Genomic DNA, 16,721 nt, shown 5'->3' with positions numbered 1-16,721 from the left:
CATTGGCAGGTATAAGTTAACACAAAAAAAAGTACAAAATTAAGGGGACGGAGAAGAGGGCCCCCAGAATTGGGACCCAGAGGCAGAGCAGATGTGTGTGTGTGTGTGTGTGTGTGTGTGGGGGGGGGGGGGGGGGCGCAGCCAAACATCTCGCAGGGGCCCCTTCTACAATATTTCGTGGGTCCAGAGAGAGAGAGAGAGACACTTTTTACTCATTTAAATCCCACTCCCCCCCATCATTCAGGTGGCAATCCCAACTACAATAGCCGGGAAAGTCGTCAGTTGCATAAAAGCCCTGGAGGACTCCCCGCTGGCCGTTCCCCCTGTTGCCAGGCCCGCTGTCTTTGTACAGTTGGCGGCATTGCAGATTGCGGCACTCAGAAATGGCCAATGCCGTTCGGTACCTCTCCCGGTGGCTTGGAGCCAATCTGCTCCATTTCACCACACCTAAAATCCAATGAGCAGTGTCAGTTTAGATGCCTACACACATTTCTCTACAACCACACTTTTTGGGCATTTTTATGGCATGTCAACATCTGATGCAACAGCTCTGTAAATGCAGTATTATTTAATAACTTACTGTCTAGCCAGTTGTAATGGGCCTCCTCATAAAACTGTGGCTGGCAGACAACGGCGTTCATCTTTTGGCAGGTCATAGCCAGGCGCAGGATGGCGGAATAACCATCTTCCAATACCACCATGAGAAAAATCTCTCTCATCACTTCCTCCGGCAACTGTGGAAACAAACAGGTGGCAGTTTGTCAAAGGGTGAAGAGCTGGTGGGGGAATGCAAACCCGCTTTGCAAAGTTCTGCACTAGGGTTTTGGAATTCAATATCATAGGCACTGAAAGCAGTGAAACAGGAGCTTAGCAGTGTATGTATGATCAGGGCCTTTCAGTCATGGTCTGCCATGTTTGTAAAGAACAACATATCCAAAAAGCTTTCAAATATGGTACAGTCTATGGCAGTTATTGTGACATACCTCCAAAATTCCAACCTCCTGGTCGTCAGGCCAGCCTTTTTTGAAAGGTGTAGGTGCCTATCACACACACACACACACACACACACACACACACACACACACACAGTGCAGTAAATGAATATGCTGGTACACAAATTTACACTCGCTCAGACACATTCACTCAACACACACAGCGTAAAACATTAACATACTGATACAGACATGTACAACACACACGTCCTACACTTTGTCGGAGAGTCTTCCCAGATGAGTTACAGCTGTAATAGCTGCAAAAGATGTGTATATAAAGTAATATTACAGCAATAGGTGTATTTAAGAAACATAACTTCTTACCTTGGTCAAAACCTTCCGCTTCCGTGTTACCCGGAACACCGGTGCCAGGAGTCCATTCACCATCTGGTGTCCTTCTTGGGTGAAATGACAGAATCTTTTGCCACATCTGCAGTAGAAAGAAAGGGAAAGAAAGACAGAAAGAGAGACAAAGAAAAAAAAACACACCACACACACACTGGGTTGCCAAGCCAACATGAAAAATGTATTTATTTTGCATTTGTAGGTTAAGATCCATACCCTTCAATCCCGTAGTTGTCCAAAAGGAGCTTGACCACCATGGGGGCGCCAATGCGATGGTACACACATTTTAGAGGACTAAACAGGCTAGAGTAGGCGCCTTATCTCTTAAGATTCCATAATAGAATTTTGACATAGAAGAGGGTGCGTGAGCGCCGTGACCGCTCAACACACAAGCAGTTAGAACTAGGCTACGAGTAGTGAGTTGGTTAAAGCAAAAAAGAAGAGGGAACAGAACAGAAAAAGAAAGAGGGGAAAGGAGAAGACATGTCAGGGGATGCGAGAGCAATTAAATAAGTGGATGGTGAAAGGCAACAGGTAGGTTTTAAGGTGACTTTACGTTTGTGCGCCTTGGAGGCTTGCAAATAATGTTAACAGACTAGCTAGCAGGCTAGCTAGCGTTTGCTAACATAGAAATGTAGCAGCCAAATGGGGGTTTATGGCTAGCTTAAGCCTCATCAATTAGGCTGATGATAACTACATTTAGATTTTGGTTAAACCCTACTGTACCAATCCCATGTATGACACAACTCAATTGTATTAAGGCAAAATAACAACTGGTAAATATAAGGTGGCAGACGGGCTCTGGTAGCATTCACAGTAACTAACAAGAAGCTGGAAACGTAACTCTGGTTACCATGGTTTGCGGCATTATGTTGCAATGGTTATCATTATAATGTTAATGTTTGCAACTGTTTATTATTTGTTAACATTGTTACAAATATATACATTTGTGTGTGTGTGTGTGTAGTGTGTACAGTATATACTGTATGCACCATAGCGTACGATTACCATAATGGTAGGCATGCAGTGGCTGATACTTTAAAATAAACCTTCATTATTTAAAGCCCATACATGATAATGTCTGGCACACTTATTTATTTATTTGTTTAAGAAAAGAAAAAAAACGTGTGTGTGTGTGGGGGGGGGGGTGGGGGCGCCAAAATTGTTGCTGCATACCCCCCTGACACTGGGCAGTTGCACCCCTGCTTATAAGCATATCAGTCAGTCTGCCTTTTTAAAGGGTGAAAAATAGTCACTGTGGAGTTTAGTATCATGGTGTGTACCACACTGAACATTGACCACAGAAAGCTAAGGACAGAGTTAGAAAGGAAATTATAGACAAGCATGTTAAAGGTAAAGCGTATAAGACCATCTCCAAGCAGCTTGATATTCCTGTGACTACAGTTGCACATATTATTCAGAAGTGTAAGGTCCAGGGGACTGTAGCCAACCTCCCTGGACGTGGCCCCAATAGGAAAATTGACAAATGACAAATTGAAGAAACGAATAATACGAAATGGTAACCAAAGAGCCCAGAACAACTTCCAACGAGATTTACATTTACATTAAGAAATTTAGCAGACGCTTTTGTCCAAAGTGACGGACAAGCGAGAGAACAGTCAAGCTGAGCAATAAAAACCTGGTGTAACAATAAATACTACTTTTTTTAAGAAATAGAAAACGACATTGAAAGAAAAAGATGCGCGGGACAGTCACTGCTTAAGTGCAAGTTAAGCCAAGGTGCCAGTTAGGAAGGGAGGTGCTCTCTGAAGAGTTGGGTCTTCAAGAGCTTCTTGAAGTGGAGGGACGCCCCTGCTCTGGTAGTGCTAGGCAGTTCGTTCCACCAACGTGGAACTGGAACTACAAATGAGAATAGTCTGGATTGCCGTGCTTGCACATGCGGAAGTGCCAAACGACGCTCACTAGATGAGCGCAGCGACCTGGGTGTAACATTAGCCCTTACAAGAGCATTTAGGTAGGTGGGAGCAGAACCAGCAAGCACAAGTGACTTGAACTTAATGCGAGCATCTACCGGCAGCCAGTGGAGCTCAATTAGTAGCGGGTTGAACTCCAAGGTCAAGGTTCATCAGTGTCAGATCGCACCATCAGTCGCTGATGAGCCAAAGTCGACCGAGGAGGACACCAATGTTGAAAGCTAAATATTTTTAAAGGCGAAACTGGAATTTGCCAAAAGGCATATTGACAAGACACAGGGCTTCTGGGAGAATGTCCTTTGGACCGATGAGACAAAACTGAAGCTTGTCAGTTTCAAGTTATTTCAGTGACATATGGGTTTTTCTTTCTTTAAATGAAGGGTACCAACAATTTTGTCCACGTCTGTATGCTGCCATAGTTTCAACGCTTGGATAACACAGAAGGACATTCAATACGCCACCGTTTCATTTTAAATACACGTCGTAGTCAGAGATGAGCGTGCCCCTGGTTGCTCCTTTTGAGATAGCACTATTACATAGTAAATATGCAGCAACGACATGTGTGCCATGACCAATGAAAATGCGGGACATTACCTCAACATATGGGGTCATGTTGACAAAGGGTCGAAATGCTGTGCAGTAGCCTACAACGCAAAGAGGTACGCCCACACTAACACCTGTGATAACTCACTTCCTTTACCGCAATCATGTCCTGCTAAATATACCCAAGTTTACATAAATAAAATCAGGAAACCCTAAGCCTATGCACTAACAGGCCCAGTAAATCTTACCATCTAAGATGCAAAGCTTATTTATGCTAATATGTACTATATATATACACTAATGTCCGCATTCCCTAAAGAACCTCTGTACATAGTAAAACTATGTAAGGGATAATGTTCACTGTATCCTGCAGGCATTTTAACAGAAAACAGAGGCATACAAAGAGGAATGATGGGTTTAATTGATGCCATTGTTGCTCAATATTACACTTTACCGGTGAGATCTCCATTACATTTCTGTTAAAATATAAACAATTATTTATTTTACTATCTGTTTGTGTCTTTTATGAGGATCTTGAAACAAAAAAAATGTGAAAACAAAAACACTGACATATAAAAAAAAAAGTAAGCCATAATACAATTTCACTGTTTATTCAAGTGAATCCCTGTGCCCATTAACATTAACTGTGACTAAGGACCTGCCTTGGGGTTTAAGTTTTGTTCTGTGAGACAGACACGATTGATTGTTTATTATGTACAGCCATTACTGTCTATAAGCACAGGGATCACACAATACAGAAGGCAGAAGAGGCACTGTGCTAGGCCTTGTTTGGTCTTTTGTAACTCCTTTGCGGATTGGTTCCTCTTTCTCTTCCTGGTAAGCCATGAAAAAATGTACTCTGCCTCTCTCGGAAGAAACCGTTGTGATGACCATGTCGTGATATAGCATGAGGAGAGACATGGGTCCTTTAGAACTGGAAGACAACAATGTAACACAATATATTAATGCAAACATTAACAAACAAGCAGCATTACCCCCCCCCAAAAATCGAATGGATTAAATTGAAATGTTTACGATGGAAATAGAATGTAGTTAATCATACATTTTTGAGGAACTCCTCAGCAACAATACGGGCCCGGGCGTTGACTGACAGCTTCATCTCGCTGATCTCTTTGTCGATCTCCTCCATGAAGTGAATGACAAAGTCCACCAACTTGTGTTTGTACATCTGTTCTGTATGGAAGTTGGTGATGAGGAAGCTGATGTCATAGCCCTGTTGTGAATATAAGGGGGTTTGAATAAGGCATCTGAATAGACAACTCCATAACAAACAAATCGGGTACTTCAGGACCCCTCCTCTGACTCACCTCCACAGGTTTCCTCCTCAGGATAAAGAAGTTCTCTGCCCTCATCATCATGAACCGCATAAATTTATGACACAGGATCTTCTCAATCTCATCTGCCTGTGGAAATGAAGGAGCATCTGATGAGGCCTAGTCTGTATACTCTTTATAAATATAAACTTTACTCTAATGCAGGATGGCCCTTTACCTGCTTCACAGCAATGCTGACTCTCACAGAGTTAATGGAACCTTCGATTAGAACCTTCTCCTTTTCATTGCGACTGATCACCACTGGCTGCAGTAGCAACTCTTTGCTACTCCTACAAAAGAAAAACATTTCTACATGGTATGCCTTTTTCTCACGCTCATAGGTATTTTTTTAATGATGTTTAACCAAAGTGAAGTCAGTTGGATTCATATTAAATTTAAATTATAAGCCAAAGGAAGAAACTAATGTACCAAGAATGTGGTTTATGACCTGAAAGTCTACTCTAAAGCATGATACAACCTTCCACGTCATATATTTTGCAGACACCTTACCTGACCTCAACCTCTGGCTTGTTATGGCGTTCGACCACTTGAGAGGAGAAGTTCTCAAGACATAGCGCTGCCTGGAGAGTTGCTCGCACAGCGTTCAGATACGGGCGCAAAGTGGCTGTCTGAAAGACAAGACATAACATGTTCGCGGATGAGAATCACATCTAGCTCTTAGAAGCAATTACCATATATGGTCAATTTACCAGATGCCGCATAATTGTTAAAATGTCATAGTTGTACATCCACCTGACAACTACCTGTAATGACATAGTGTCAATGGTCTCTGTTGGGGTCTTCGGACATGTGGCAATGTTATGAAGACTCTGCTAGTGGCAATAATTATCAATGTTTATCTATCTGGCTAACATTACTTAGCTAACTAGCTAGCTTGATACATTTGCTATCAAAATAGGGCAGAACAGTTGGGCTCAAATCACTAATTTATTTCCGCGATATACCATGCACCAACTTAAAAACAACCGTTGAAATCAACCATACCAATTCGAAAATAGTATGTGTAGGGTGGGGATGTCTTCTGGAACTAGACTTACATTCAAAATGCAAGCTAGCTTGCTAGCCACCTTCTGCTAGCAAAGCTGACAAGACAACTTAACGTTGCATTACATCTGTATGTAATGCGAAACGATCAAACTTCATTCTATCGCTAAATCCCGTTGGACAACCCATTATATTAAATCATAAAAGTGTCGTCTACAGAACAGATTAAGGAAAATGTTCGAGAAAACAATAAACTCTTACCATTTTCAGCGTTCTTTGAAGAAGACGGAAGTACTGACGCCACGCCCGCACCACCGAGGACACGCCTGTATGAGCAGTATCAACCAATCGTTCTATAACAAGAGGTTGCCGTCTAACCTACTGTCAAAATTGTGAAGTATACCACTTTCTGCTGCAGATGTGTGTTCTGTGTATCCATGGTGAAGGCGCATACCCTGCGGTGAATAAGATGTCACGATATTGCATTAAATCATGCTACCTTTTCTATAATCAATAGGGTCAACATAATCCCATAATACAGATGTATATTAACATGTTGTTGTATGAAGCATATGCCACAATCGCTTGTCGTTGTTAACAGGTGTATTGGAAAGAGTTAGCTAGAACCTAGAAACCTTTTGCTAGAAAAATTCTCCCTTTACTTTAAATTCAATAAACCAAACCATCAAAGCACAAGTCACACAGGATATTTTTTTAAAGAACTGAGATTCAGATCGAATGCATCCCTGTCCATACATTTAAGTTTGGTGAGAAAGTTAAGAAAATCTGTATTGAAGGTACAAATCCTTTACCAAGGCATGGCGTATTTGTGTAACAGTTATAAACTGAACGCATAAATTGTAAAAACAGCGGCATCTCATTCACTACCAGGTTGTAGCCTCGGCCAAACCATTACCTAAAGCAAAAATTCCCAATCATGTTCTCCACGAATAATGCCCTTTTAAAACCATATTAAAATAATCTTAAACACTATGTATATTTTAATTCAAAATGTATTAAAATAATGCTATAGTTTTTCTTGCCCTCTGTATTATAGACACCTAACTGGTGACAAATATTATCCCTTCCCCTATTCATGTGGACATGGTATAACCGGTAATGGCTGCCCCTTCTCAGAGGTAAATACTGCCGTTTAATTAGCTAACTGTATTCATATTTATTTGAAGCAAATCACAATGGAGATGCAACATATTTAAATACAATAATTTAGGTGGGAATTAGGCCGCACGTATAGAATATTAAGCGAGATGTATCCCTTCTGTTTGGCGAAACCGGTATTTATTCAGCTAGCTATGGATTTAGCTAGCTAGCTAGCATACTAGCCAATATTAGCGTAAGCGCCATCAATACATAGCTTGAACAGGACAGCAGAAGACAGAAGCAAGCTGAAACATGTTTGTGTATTTGCCTATTTTACACTCTTAAAGTTAGCCCTTAAGGTGTCTGCAAGTGTTCGTCCCTAAAACCAGCACGTGATAAAACGTTCTTATTTGGCTGGGACATCCTCTCGAATAACAAATTGTCATAATATACACTGTAGGCCCGATAATTAAATCAGTGATCGCCCACACAAGTTTTTTACTCAGATGACTGAAGTAATTTATATGCAGTATATGCATATTTACAAGGAATAACGTGCCACCCCATCTGCTGGAGAGGTTGACGCTCATAGTACATTGTGATGTTTTTTTTTGTAGATAGAAACATACGTTGACAGACGAGATGAGTGAGCTGAAGGATTGCCCACCGCTAAAATACTATGACTTCAAGCCCGTGGAGCATACCAAGGTATGTCCAAGATACACAGCGGTTCTTGGACGTTCAGAGGATGATGGAATTGGCATAGAAGAACTAGACACACTCCAGTTGGAATTGGAGACCCTCCTCTCCTCGGCGAGTCGGCGTCTTCGAGCATTGGAAGAACAGAGACAGGTAAAATGTTGAGAAACACATATATTTGGCCTGCTTATTACTTTTCCTGAACAATTTAAGATTATGGTATTGTTTTGTTGTCATTGCAGATTCTGACAGACTGGCAGGATAAGAAAGGAGACAAGAGGTTTCTGAAGCTGAAGGATGCAGACCTCTCTGTCACCTCAAGACATTCAAAGACAAAGAAGCAGAAACTCGATGGCAAGGGCAGCCATGGTGCAGGACCTGGTCCTGGTCGGCCAAAATCAAAGAACTTGCAGCCCAAAGTGCAAGAGTATGAGTTCAGTGAAGACCCCCAAGAGCTTCCACGTAATCCCAAAAATGATGCTCCTAACCGGTAAATCAACCTAACCTAACCTGAAAGGGCAGTCGCCTTTATTGTTAACCTGATATGTTATTGAGGTTATTTCACTCTGGTGTTCTGGTAATGTGTTTAAGATTTTGGGCCTCGGTGGAACCATACTGTTCGGACATAACCAATGAAGAAATACGGGTTCTAGAAGAACTGCTGAAGCCTCCAGAAGATGAGGCCGAATATTATAAAGTGGGTTTACTCATATTTCTACATACACAAACGTATAGCCATAATCCCATTTTTACATATCACCATCTGGTGAAATCTGTCAATGTGGGTAGAATGTGTGAGACTGAGCAAGACGTTTGTGCATTAGTTAGAGGATAAACTGGCTTTATTCTTTCAAGGTCCCTGCCCTGGGAAAGCACTATTCCCAGCGCTGGGCACAAGAGGATCTCCTGGAGGAGCAGAGGGAGGGAGCCAGAGCCAATGACAAAAAGAAGAGCCTGATGGGCCCGCTTTCTGAGCTCGACGCCAAAGGTCAGTGCACTGCAGATTGGGAAGCAAGACTGCACCTAAAAATGGCAACCTCAACCTGTGGTTCTTCAGCTCACTTAATAGAGCACAGTACTGTCCAGGAAATGTATACCAGCTGACCAAGTATTCTTTATAATGTTAAATATTTAATACACACCATGGTGGTCAACCAACATGTCCAAAATATTCAGATTTTGCCAACTCATTATCACTTAAATCACCTTTTTTTTTTAAACACTTTTGATTTTGTTTTGGTGTTAATTTATCATCTTTGTATTCTTCAGATGTAGATGCCCTGATAAAAAAGTCTGAGACCCAGCACGACCCTCCTGACGATGGGTGTCCCTTTGGTCCTCTCACTCAGCGTCTACTTCAGGCCCTGGTTGAGGTTAGAATCAGATGTTTGAAATGAAAAGCTAAGTCAAAGTGTGGCTGAGCCTGAGAAATATTTAAAGTACAGCAATTTTGAGATTTAATGAAAATGACTCATTTTAGAGTATGATCATCATTTAAATTTGCTTTGTAGGAGAACATCATAGCCCCAATGGAGGATTCCCCAATTCCAGACATTCCAGGGAAGGACGATGGGGCAGGGACTTCACCACGCAGTCAAGGGAAAGCTTTTAGGTGAGAAGAAACCCTATTCCAGGGGTTCCAAACACGTCAACTCCATTCATTGTGGTCTGGCACTTTGGATTGCATTTTTGACAAAGCACCAAGCAGAGTCAGATTGAAAATAATAAATGTACATATTTCCTATACTTGAGCATTATGTTTTTTGTACAGTGTCCCCCACACACGCTCCCTTGAAGCCCGAATCAAGGAGGAGCTGATATCACAGGGGCTTCTAGACTCAGAGGAACGCCAGGGGGTTGGTGGAGACGCAGAGGATGAGGTGCTCGCTGAGCTGCACAAGAGACAAGCAGAACTCAAGGCCCTGAGTGCCCATAATCGTTCCCGCAAACAGGAGCTCCTGAGGTAAAAAGTGGAATTCCAAATGGAATTGGCACAAGTGTTTTTTTTTTTTTTTTTTTTTTTTTTTTTTTTTATAAATAATTGAGTTGTAAGTTTTCTTTTTGCTGTGGTATATAAGTGAAACAAAATTTCTATGACCACTCATTATCTAGATTGGCTCGGGAGGAAATGCGCAAACAGGAACTAAGACAGCGGGTCCGTGTGGCTGACAATGAAGTCATGGAGGGCTTCCGTCGCATCATGGCTGCCAGGCAGAAGAAACGTACACCCACAAAGAAAGAAAAGGACCAGGCCTGGAAGGCCCTGAAGGAGAGAGAGAGCATACTCAAACTGCTAGATGGCTAGAGTTGCATCTTATTGGCTTGACATTAGTGTTGTGCTAATGACCAAGCTCATCAGCTCCTGAAACTACACTACTGTGACTGATCATATCATGCCTCTGCCACCTTTGGGTGCCAATCATTGTTACCACATTTTGCCTTTTTTATACATCCCCAGAACTAAGTAAATACCAGCAACAAGGTTGAATGATATTCTGGTGGTTGGCAAGTGAATTCTGGAAGTGCATGTGTACCAAGAAAGATTTTATGGCTGAATGATTTTTGACTGTACAGCAGAACTTACGTATTAAGCAGGTAATTTTGACAGGGAATAATACATTATTTGTTTTCATTTGTGGGACTCCATTGTGTTCATTGTTGCTTCGTTTTGAGTCTGATGAATTGAAGTAGTTTTAGGTCATAGATATTGTTAGACTACTGACATTTTTTATGTCATGGTTTGCGTATTTTACGGAAAAAGTATTGGAGTTTGAATGTATAAATACGTAAAAGAATAAAAAAAAAAAAAAACATTCCAACCCATGTGTTACTGTCTTTATGTAGCATATTTATTATCCTGCGTGAGTGTAAGTCGACTTTAGTTTTATTATTATTTTTTGTATTGATGCATAGTGACAATACAACAACACAAAGAACATCATACATTATATTGGTACAGCAGTACATTTAAGCATACACCGACAGATGACAATGACAACAGAGAAAGAAATTATGAAATACAACACAAAACAAAGGAAAGAAAAAAATTATCCACAACCGTGTGGAGGAGAAATATAAGTTTTTTTTGTTGTTATTTCTGACCAAACGAAGAGAATAAAGAAGTGAGTCCATTTCTACCGAAGGATAGTCATTTTGTTTGTGGAAAGTTTTTTTTGATTGCAAAGTAAAAAAGTTTATAACAAATTTCAAAGGGTAGTTTACAGGGTTATCATAATAAAAGAGAAAATCCTTTGCAGTAAGGAATGCGATAATTTAAAAAGATGATTATTTAAGTAATTAAGCAACATTTATGTCTTCTCACACTCAAAAAGCGATGCAACATTGTTTCATCTGTGTTGTCACAAAAGGAACAAGCAGAGATTGTATATTATATATAGAATTTTGAAGTGAACCTCCTTTACCTTATTTGTGATACAGTATTTACTGGGTAACAGCCAAGCTTTTTGCCCGTTAATGCCCTGAATCAAAGATCCCCAGTAGAATTTCCCTCTATGTGTTATTCTTTTTCTGAATTGAATGTTTATTATCACACTTTCTGTCTATCACGTCAATCCCCTTCAAAAGTAATTTATGTTGTGCTGCATTGTCCATACCAAAATAAATGTGACTTTTGATAAGTTGGATTAATAGAATAGAATAGACTTTATTTGTCATTGTGCATTAGATACACAAAGACATTTGTTTGTGCAACCACTAAAAAAAGGACAGGAAGTCCCTTACACTAGTTTGAGAATGACATTCATAATATTATGTCTTTGTTTGATAGATCTGGCTCTATACTGACATATGAACAATTTATGTCACGTCGTGGCCTCCTAGTCAAGAAGGCACAGCAGCGGCTCTACTTCTTCCGAATACTGAAGAGAAACAACCTGCCTCCCGAGCTGCTTAAATCGACCTCACTCGTGGCGAAGCTGGAACGTGACGTAAGCCACTGCTCAGACCACACACTTCTTTCAGCGGAGCGAGCATCTTGACTGGGCTGCTTTGTTTGTCTACCTGTGAAAGGTAGGTAATTGAGTGTTTCTTGATATTATTATTGTAAAATGTATTCGACGAGTCCTAATTAGAGAGAGAGAAACGGGGTGTTGTTTGATCCGTAAACCAGGCGATGCTAGATGTTGCGTGCAGTCATGTCTTTTGCTAGGTTGTTGACTTGAGTGGTCTGGTGACTTGATAACATTTCAGTGTAGAAATCTAAACTTTTTGCATTAGTGCCAGAACTCGCCAAACATGTTCTGCGGGGTTTGATTTATAAAACGCTGCTCGTGTTAATAATAAGTGCTAACTAGTTAGCTGTCGAGCTAAGAGTCACATAGCTACCTCCTCACAGAACATGTATGGTGATATCTGACGTATACAGAGTTCCTGCGCCTGTCGTCATAGTTGCTGGTCGCGTGCCGAAAAACGATGGGCGTAGCCATTTTGGCAGTAATCGCGTCAGTTATCTGACAGGCACTGACTGGCAGTCACGGCTTCAGTTGACTGTCATTTAACCGTTGGGAGTGATTAACCTATGTATGAAATTCAAAAAATATAAATTAAGGTTGAAAATCACAGCCACTTAGGTTGGGTACGTTCAAAAACACAAACTAGCAAGTTACAGATGCACTGCAGTAGCTACCCAAGATAATAAACAAACATGCTAACGTGACACTGCCGTACCTAGTCAAGCTAATAAACAAGCAATGCTAACGTGACACTGTCTATCAAACTGGGATCATTTAATACTTACCCTTGCAGTGATGATGCCGAAGTTTTTGGATGCAAGACTCCACAGTCGAAGTTGTGTTACGAAGCCGGACTGACACCATTTATAAGCCTCCAAGCCTTTGTATGCTCTGAGGGAGTCCCCAGTATAAACTAAGGGAAAATTGAGCAGATAGCTGTGGATGTCAGCGTAGCGCAAGTCAGGTAAATATATTCTTCGTTGTAGGATGTTATGCTCTTGAAAAGCACCCCAGGAGCGTTATATGGGTCACTTATATTTAATCTCTGTAATTTTGGCATCATCACTGCAAGGGTAAGTATTAAATTATCCCAGTTTGATAGACAGTGTCACGTTAGCATTGTTTGTTTATTAGCTTGACTAGGTACGGCAGTGTCACGTTAGCATGTTTGTTTATTATCTTGGGTAGCTACTACAGTGCATCTGTAACTTGCTAGTTTGTGTTTTTGAACGTACCCAACCTAAGTGGCTGTCATTTTCAACCTTAATTTATATTTTATTTATTTATTATTATTAGTTATATACGTATATTCGTTCGGTATGAACTCTTCAAGGCTGGCGCCGGTCGTAATGTTTACTGCCAAAATGGCGTCCGACAATCAAAAGTCACGTGACGCAGGAGCTCTTATAGGGGTTTAAATGGGGATAATATAAGTCACCCTTCGGCTTTACGTTTCCCTTGCACCCAAGAGCATTTGTGGAAGTTTTTAACGTTTCCCTTGCACCCGAGAGCATTTGTGCAAGTTATTGACTGTGAATTCTGTTGCTGTCACGTGACCTAGTATTTTGCCCAGGCATGTGCGGAAGGACTGCGTGCACCTTGGCGCCAGATGAGGTCAGCCGAGCTTCTGAGTATAGGGACAGGTCAGGAAGGCGAAGAAGACCACACTGGCGAGATGGAGATATGGACAAGTACCGTCCCTCTTATAATAAGAGTCCTCAGTCCAACAGCCCAGTGTTATTATCCCATAGGCATTTTAAGAAGGTAAGGTACATTGCCAATTTGCTTTTGTAGTGCTTCCATCAGTATAGAAGAAGAGTGTTACATTTAAGTTTTATCCACAGGATGCTCCGGTAGATGAGTTTGTCCTGGCTGCAATGCGTTGGGGTCTGGTTCCTGCCTGGTTTAAGGAGAACGAGCCAAGCAAAATGCAGTACAGCACCAACAACTGTCGCAGAGAGAGCCTGCTGGAAAAGAAGTCCTATAAGGTGACTGTCCATGCTTGTAACAGCATGATTCAACCATTGAGATTTCAATGTTGTTGGAAAGTGAAAGCAGTTTATATTTTTATGCTAGTAGTAACTTATTGGTAGGTCAAAAACACATTTGAAAACACACATTAAAAAATAGTGTATGTTGTAAAGCTGACATACATTTTCCATCTGGCATTGGAGGTAATAGTCAGCAGTAATTCATGATGACACTTCGGTGGGTTTCCGTTAGGATCCCCTTTTGAAAGGTCAACGTTGCGTCATCCTGGCTGATGGTTTTTATGAGTGGAGGAGACAGGACAAGGACAAGCAGCCATTTTTCATCTACTTTCCCCAAAGCAAGCAAACACTGCCTGGATCTGCTGACACACAGTGTGGTGGTGTCAAACAAGAATGTCAGTCCGAGGCTCATACAACAGAACAAGAAGAGGTAACTTTACCATTGAGTTACATTGCCAGCATAACGGAGAGAAGAGAACGATGTCACACTCATACTTAACAGACAGCTCATTGACAGTTCCTTTAAAATCGGTATTTAATACGTTTAGTTGAAGCGGCTATATAGTCCTCGCTTACGGTCAGTGTGTATTACTGTTTTTGAACTTTCTCTCCATTCACAGGGCAAGGAGGAGGAATGTAGGTGGACTGGCTGGCGGCTGCTCACCATTGCAGGCCTGTTTGACTGCTGGACACCCCCGTCTGGCGGGGAGCCTCTGTACACCTACACTGTCATCACAGTAGACGCCTCATCTGATATTCAGAGCATCCATGACCGGCAAGTCCCTGCCTTGAAGTACTGTTTTCATTCAGTACTGTTAATCTGATTTAATGAGGTTTCAGCTGTCATGTTTTATGTTACTATGTCAACTTGTCCAGCAGCAATTGTCCAAACTTGTCTAGCAGCAATTGCTAAAAAAAAACTGAAATTTAGAGGTGTAACTTAGCCACCATGATTTAAGCTTAGCTTCCAAAAGGAACATGTAGGGTCAAATGCAGTGCACAAATCAGCTATCCAAGAACTGCGAGAAGTCTTCTATATACAGACAACTTTCAAAATTGAGTCAAGTTGTCTGCCAGCCAGTCCCAACTATGCCCAACATTTGCGTTACCATGCTGTTATGTGCTCCCTGAATAGGCAAGAGGCAGACCAGTCCAGTCCAGTCCTCCCTGTTGAACAGAGCAGGTTTGTGTAAGTCTATTAGTTTAGATGCACTTAACCTAACACTTTTGCCCTGTAGAATGCCAGCGGTGCTTGATGGTGAGGAGGAGGTGAGGCGATGGCTTGACTTCGGGGAGGTGCGATCACTGGATGCCCTGGAAATGCTGAGCCCCAAAAATGCATTGACCTTTCACCCTGTCTCCTCCTTTGTCAACAACTCGCGCAATAATTCCCCAGAGTGCCTACAGCCTGTGGATCCTAACATTAAGAAGGTATGCGTCCTTCAAGGTGTTACATCATTGAGATTCTTTGGCGACACAAATTCAGTTTACTGAGCATAAATGACTTACCCTCAGGATCATACTTATTTTGTGTTTAAATGTATTATTAAAATATATCACCTCTGATAATAACTCCTGGTCAGAAAAAAATCTTCTTTATTTTTGGACCAGTTTCTTCTCTTGCGATCTTGAGGTTTCATTATGGATGGTACATTTTAATACATTTCTGCTAATATAATTGCTCTAGACTGGCAGTACAACTGTGCTGTAGTTGATAGTATTTACAACAGTGCCAAAACTGTTCATACTTGTGAATATTTGGGATTTATTCGCACAGAATATTTCATGCTTATTGTGAAAATGACGACGAAGCAGCTTTTAATAGTGATTGAATTTCGCCAAAACAGTCTGTGCTGATTCTTATGCTATAGTGAAGTTAGTACACACCCTAGAAAAACACTTAATACAGTGAAGAATTTACACTTCTTTGACAAATAACTCCCGTGGTCATGCATGTCAGTGATGCAGTGTCACTTTCATCAGAACACCATACCTTACCAGGAAGTGGCTTAGGTATATCAAAAGCACAAATGTCTCAACAGAGGTAAATAGGAATGTCTTTAGAGCTCGTCAATTTTTTTGAAATTAGAATGAAATAGAAAAAAACTAAATGAAGACACTTTTCAGTAGAATTACAGGAGTCTGAATTTTGTAAGAGAATACTTTTGTAAGAAGTTTCACAGTGAGGCCTTTCATGAGTATTTGTGTAGTGGAACACTGGCTTTGACTGTACTGTGAGGCTGCCATTTTTTATCTCATACATACAGAATGCAGTGTCTGGCAGGTTTGACCATGGTCTTGTATGCTCTCTAAAGCCTTTTGGCTATGTCTCTTGCTTTGTTTACTCTGCTCAGAAGCCTGTGGAGACTGCCAGTAGTAAGATGATGATGAGCTGGTTAAAGAGCTCCACGCCCACTAAGAGGAAGGAACCTGCAGATTCCACAAAGACGGATACTGGGGAAAACTCCACAGCCCAAAAGCGACCCAAGACAACAGGGCCTCTGCAGCAATGGCTTCTGGGAAGTGAAATGAACAAGAAATGAAGAACTTGGGTGTTGTAGCAAATACGTTTTGGTAGGATTTAAGACTTAAATTGTGAGACCATCAATCCTGCTGTATTTTCCAAAATCACTTGCAGTGAGTTGGAAAATCACACAAGCTTCCTTTTTCAAATTGATTGGTGAATTTCACATTTTGGAGTATTAAAGACTGCAGGTTTGGTGATGTCGACTGATCACAAACCAGCAAATTGTGCTGTAGTCATTAGTTTGTCATGCGATAAAGAATTTGTTTCCTGTATGTGCAA

The 16,721-nt window shown here is 41.2% G+C and overlaps 3 protein-coding genes across 4 annotated transcripts; 2 read left to right on the top strand and 1 right to left on the bottom strand.

The window, feature by feature from the left end:
• Nucleotides 1-4,217: 4,217 nt before the first annotated feature.
• arpc4l (actin related protein 2/3 complex, subunit 4, like) lies at nt 4,218-6,459 on the bottom strand. The gene is made up of 6 exons (XM_080846847.1): nt 6,415-6,459; nt 5,659-5,777; nt 5,327-5,438; nt 5,143-5,238; nt 4,878-5,048; nt 4,218-4,748 (listed from the first exon to the last, which is right to left on the bottom strand). The coding sequence occupies exons 1-6, from the start codon at nt 6,415-6,417 to the stop codon at nt 4,743-4,745; spliced, it is 507 nt and encodes a 168-aa protein (XP_080702973.1). The 5' UTR covers nt 6,418-6,459; the 3' UTR covers nt 4,218-4,742.
• Nucleotides 6,460-7,267: 808 nt separating this feature from the next.
• Nucleotides 7,268-10,585, top strand: tada3l (transcriptional adaptor 3-like). Of its 2 annotated transcripts, none has more exons than XM_080846336.1 (9): nt 7,268-7,292; nt 7,872-8,106; nt 8,196-8,443; nt 8,545-8,650; nt 8,809-8,941; nt 9,223-9,326; nt 9,465-9,565; nt 9,725-9,916; nt 10,066-10,585. In XM_080846336.1, the coding sequence occupies exons 2-9, from the start codon at nt 7,897-7,899 to the stop codon at nt 10,256-10,258; spliced, it is 1,287 nt and encodes a 428-aa protein (XP_080702462.1). In that variant the 5' UTR covers nt 7,268-7,292; nt 7,872-7,896; the 3' UTR covers nt 10,259-10,585. The 2 variants fall into 2 exon arrangements, with proteins under 2 accessions (XP_080702462.1, XP_080702463.1); XM_080846337.1 differs by lacking the exon at nt 7,268-7,292 and adding an exon at nt 7,495-7,568.
• Nucleotides 10,586-11,908: 1,323 nt separating this feature from the next.
• On the top strand, nt 11,909-16,714 carry hmces (5-hydroxymethylcytosine binding, ES cell specific). Its single transcript, XM_080845960.1, has 7 exons — nt 11,909-11,982; nt 13,498-13,688; nt 13,769-13,912; nt 14,148-14,345; nt 14,536-14,690; nt 15,154-15,346; nt 16,270-16,714. Exons 2-7 carry the CDS (start codon nt 13,500-13,502, stop codon nt 16,456-16,458), a joined length of 1,068 nt encoding a protein of 355 aa, XP_080702086.1. The 5' UTR covers nt 11,909-11,982; nt 13,498-13,499; the 3' UTR covers nt 16,459-16,714.
• The last annotated feature ends 7 nt before the right edge of the window (nt 16,715-16,721 follow it).

The sequence above is a fragment of the Sprattus sprattus genome (assembly GCF_963457725.1).
Source record: "Sprattus sprattus genome assembly, chromosome: 10".
Lineage (NCBI taxonomy): Eukaryota > Metazoa > Chordata > Actinopteri > Clupeiformes > Clupeidae > Sprattus > Sprattus sprattus.
This window is presented reverse-complemented; position numbering and strand designations above follow the sequence as displayed.

Coding starts and splice junctions, on each gene's coding strand:
- tada3l (XM_080846336.1), top strand. CDS start 7,897: ATGAGTGAGCTGAAGGATTGCCCACCGCTAAAATACTATGACTTCAAG. Junction 8,942..9,222: donor TTCTGAGCTCGACGCCAAAG/GTCAGTGCACTG, acceptor TGTATTCTTCAG/ATGTAGATGCCCTGATAAAA. Junction 9,917..10,065: donor CGCAAACAGGAGCTCCTGAG/GTAAAAAGTGGA, acceptor CTCATTATCTAG/ATTGGCTCGGGAGGAAATGC.
- arpc4l (XM_080846847.1), bottom strand. Junction 5,239..5,326: donor TCAGCATTGCTGTGAAGCAG/GTAAAGGGCCAT, acceptor TCATTTCCACAG/GCAGATGAGATTGAGAAGAT. Junction 5,049..5,142: donor TGAGGAGGAAACCTGTGGAG/GTGAGTCAGAGG, acceptor TATTCACAACAG/GGCTATGACATCAGCTTCCT.
- hmces (XM_080845960.1), top strand. CDS start 13,500: ATGTGCGGAAGGACTGCGTGCACCTTGGCGCCAGATGAGGTCAGCCGA. Junction 13,689..13,768: donor CCCATAGGCATTTTAAGAAG/GTAAGGTACATT, acceptor TTTTATCCACAG/GATGCTCCGGTAGATGAGTT. Junction 15,347..16,269: donor TGGATCCTAACATTAAGAAG/GTATGCGTCCTT, acceptor TACTCTGCTCAG/AAGCCTGTGGAGACTGCCAG.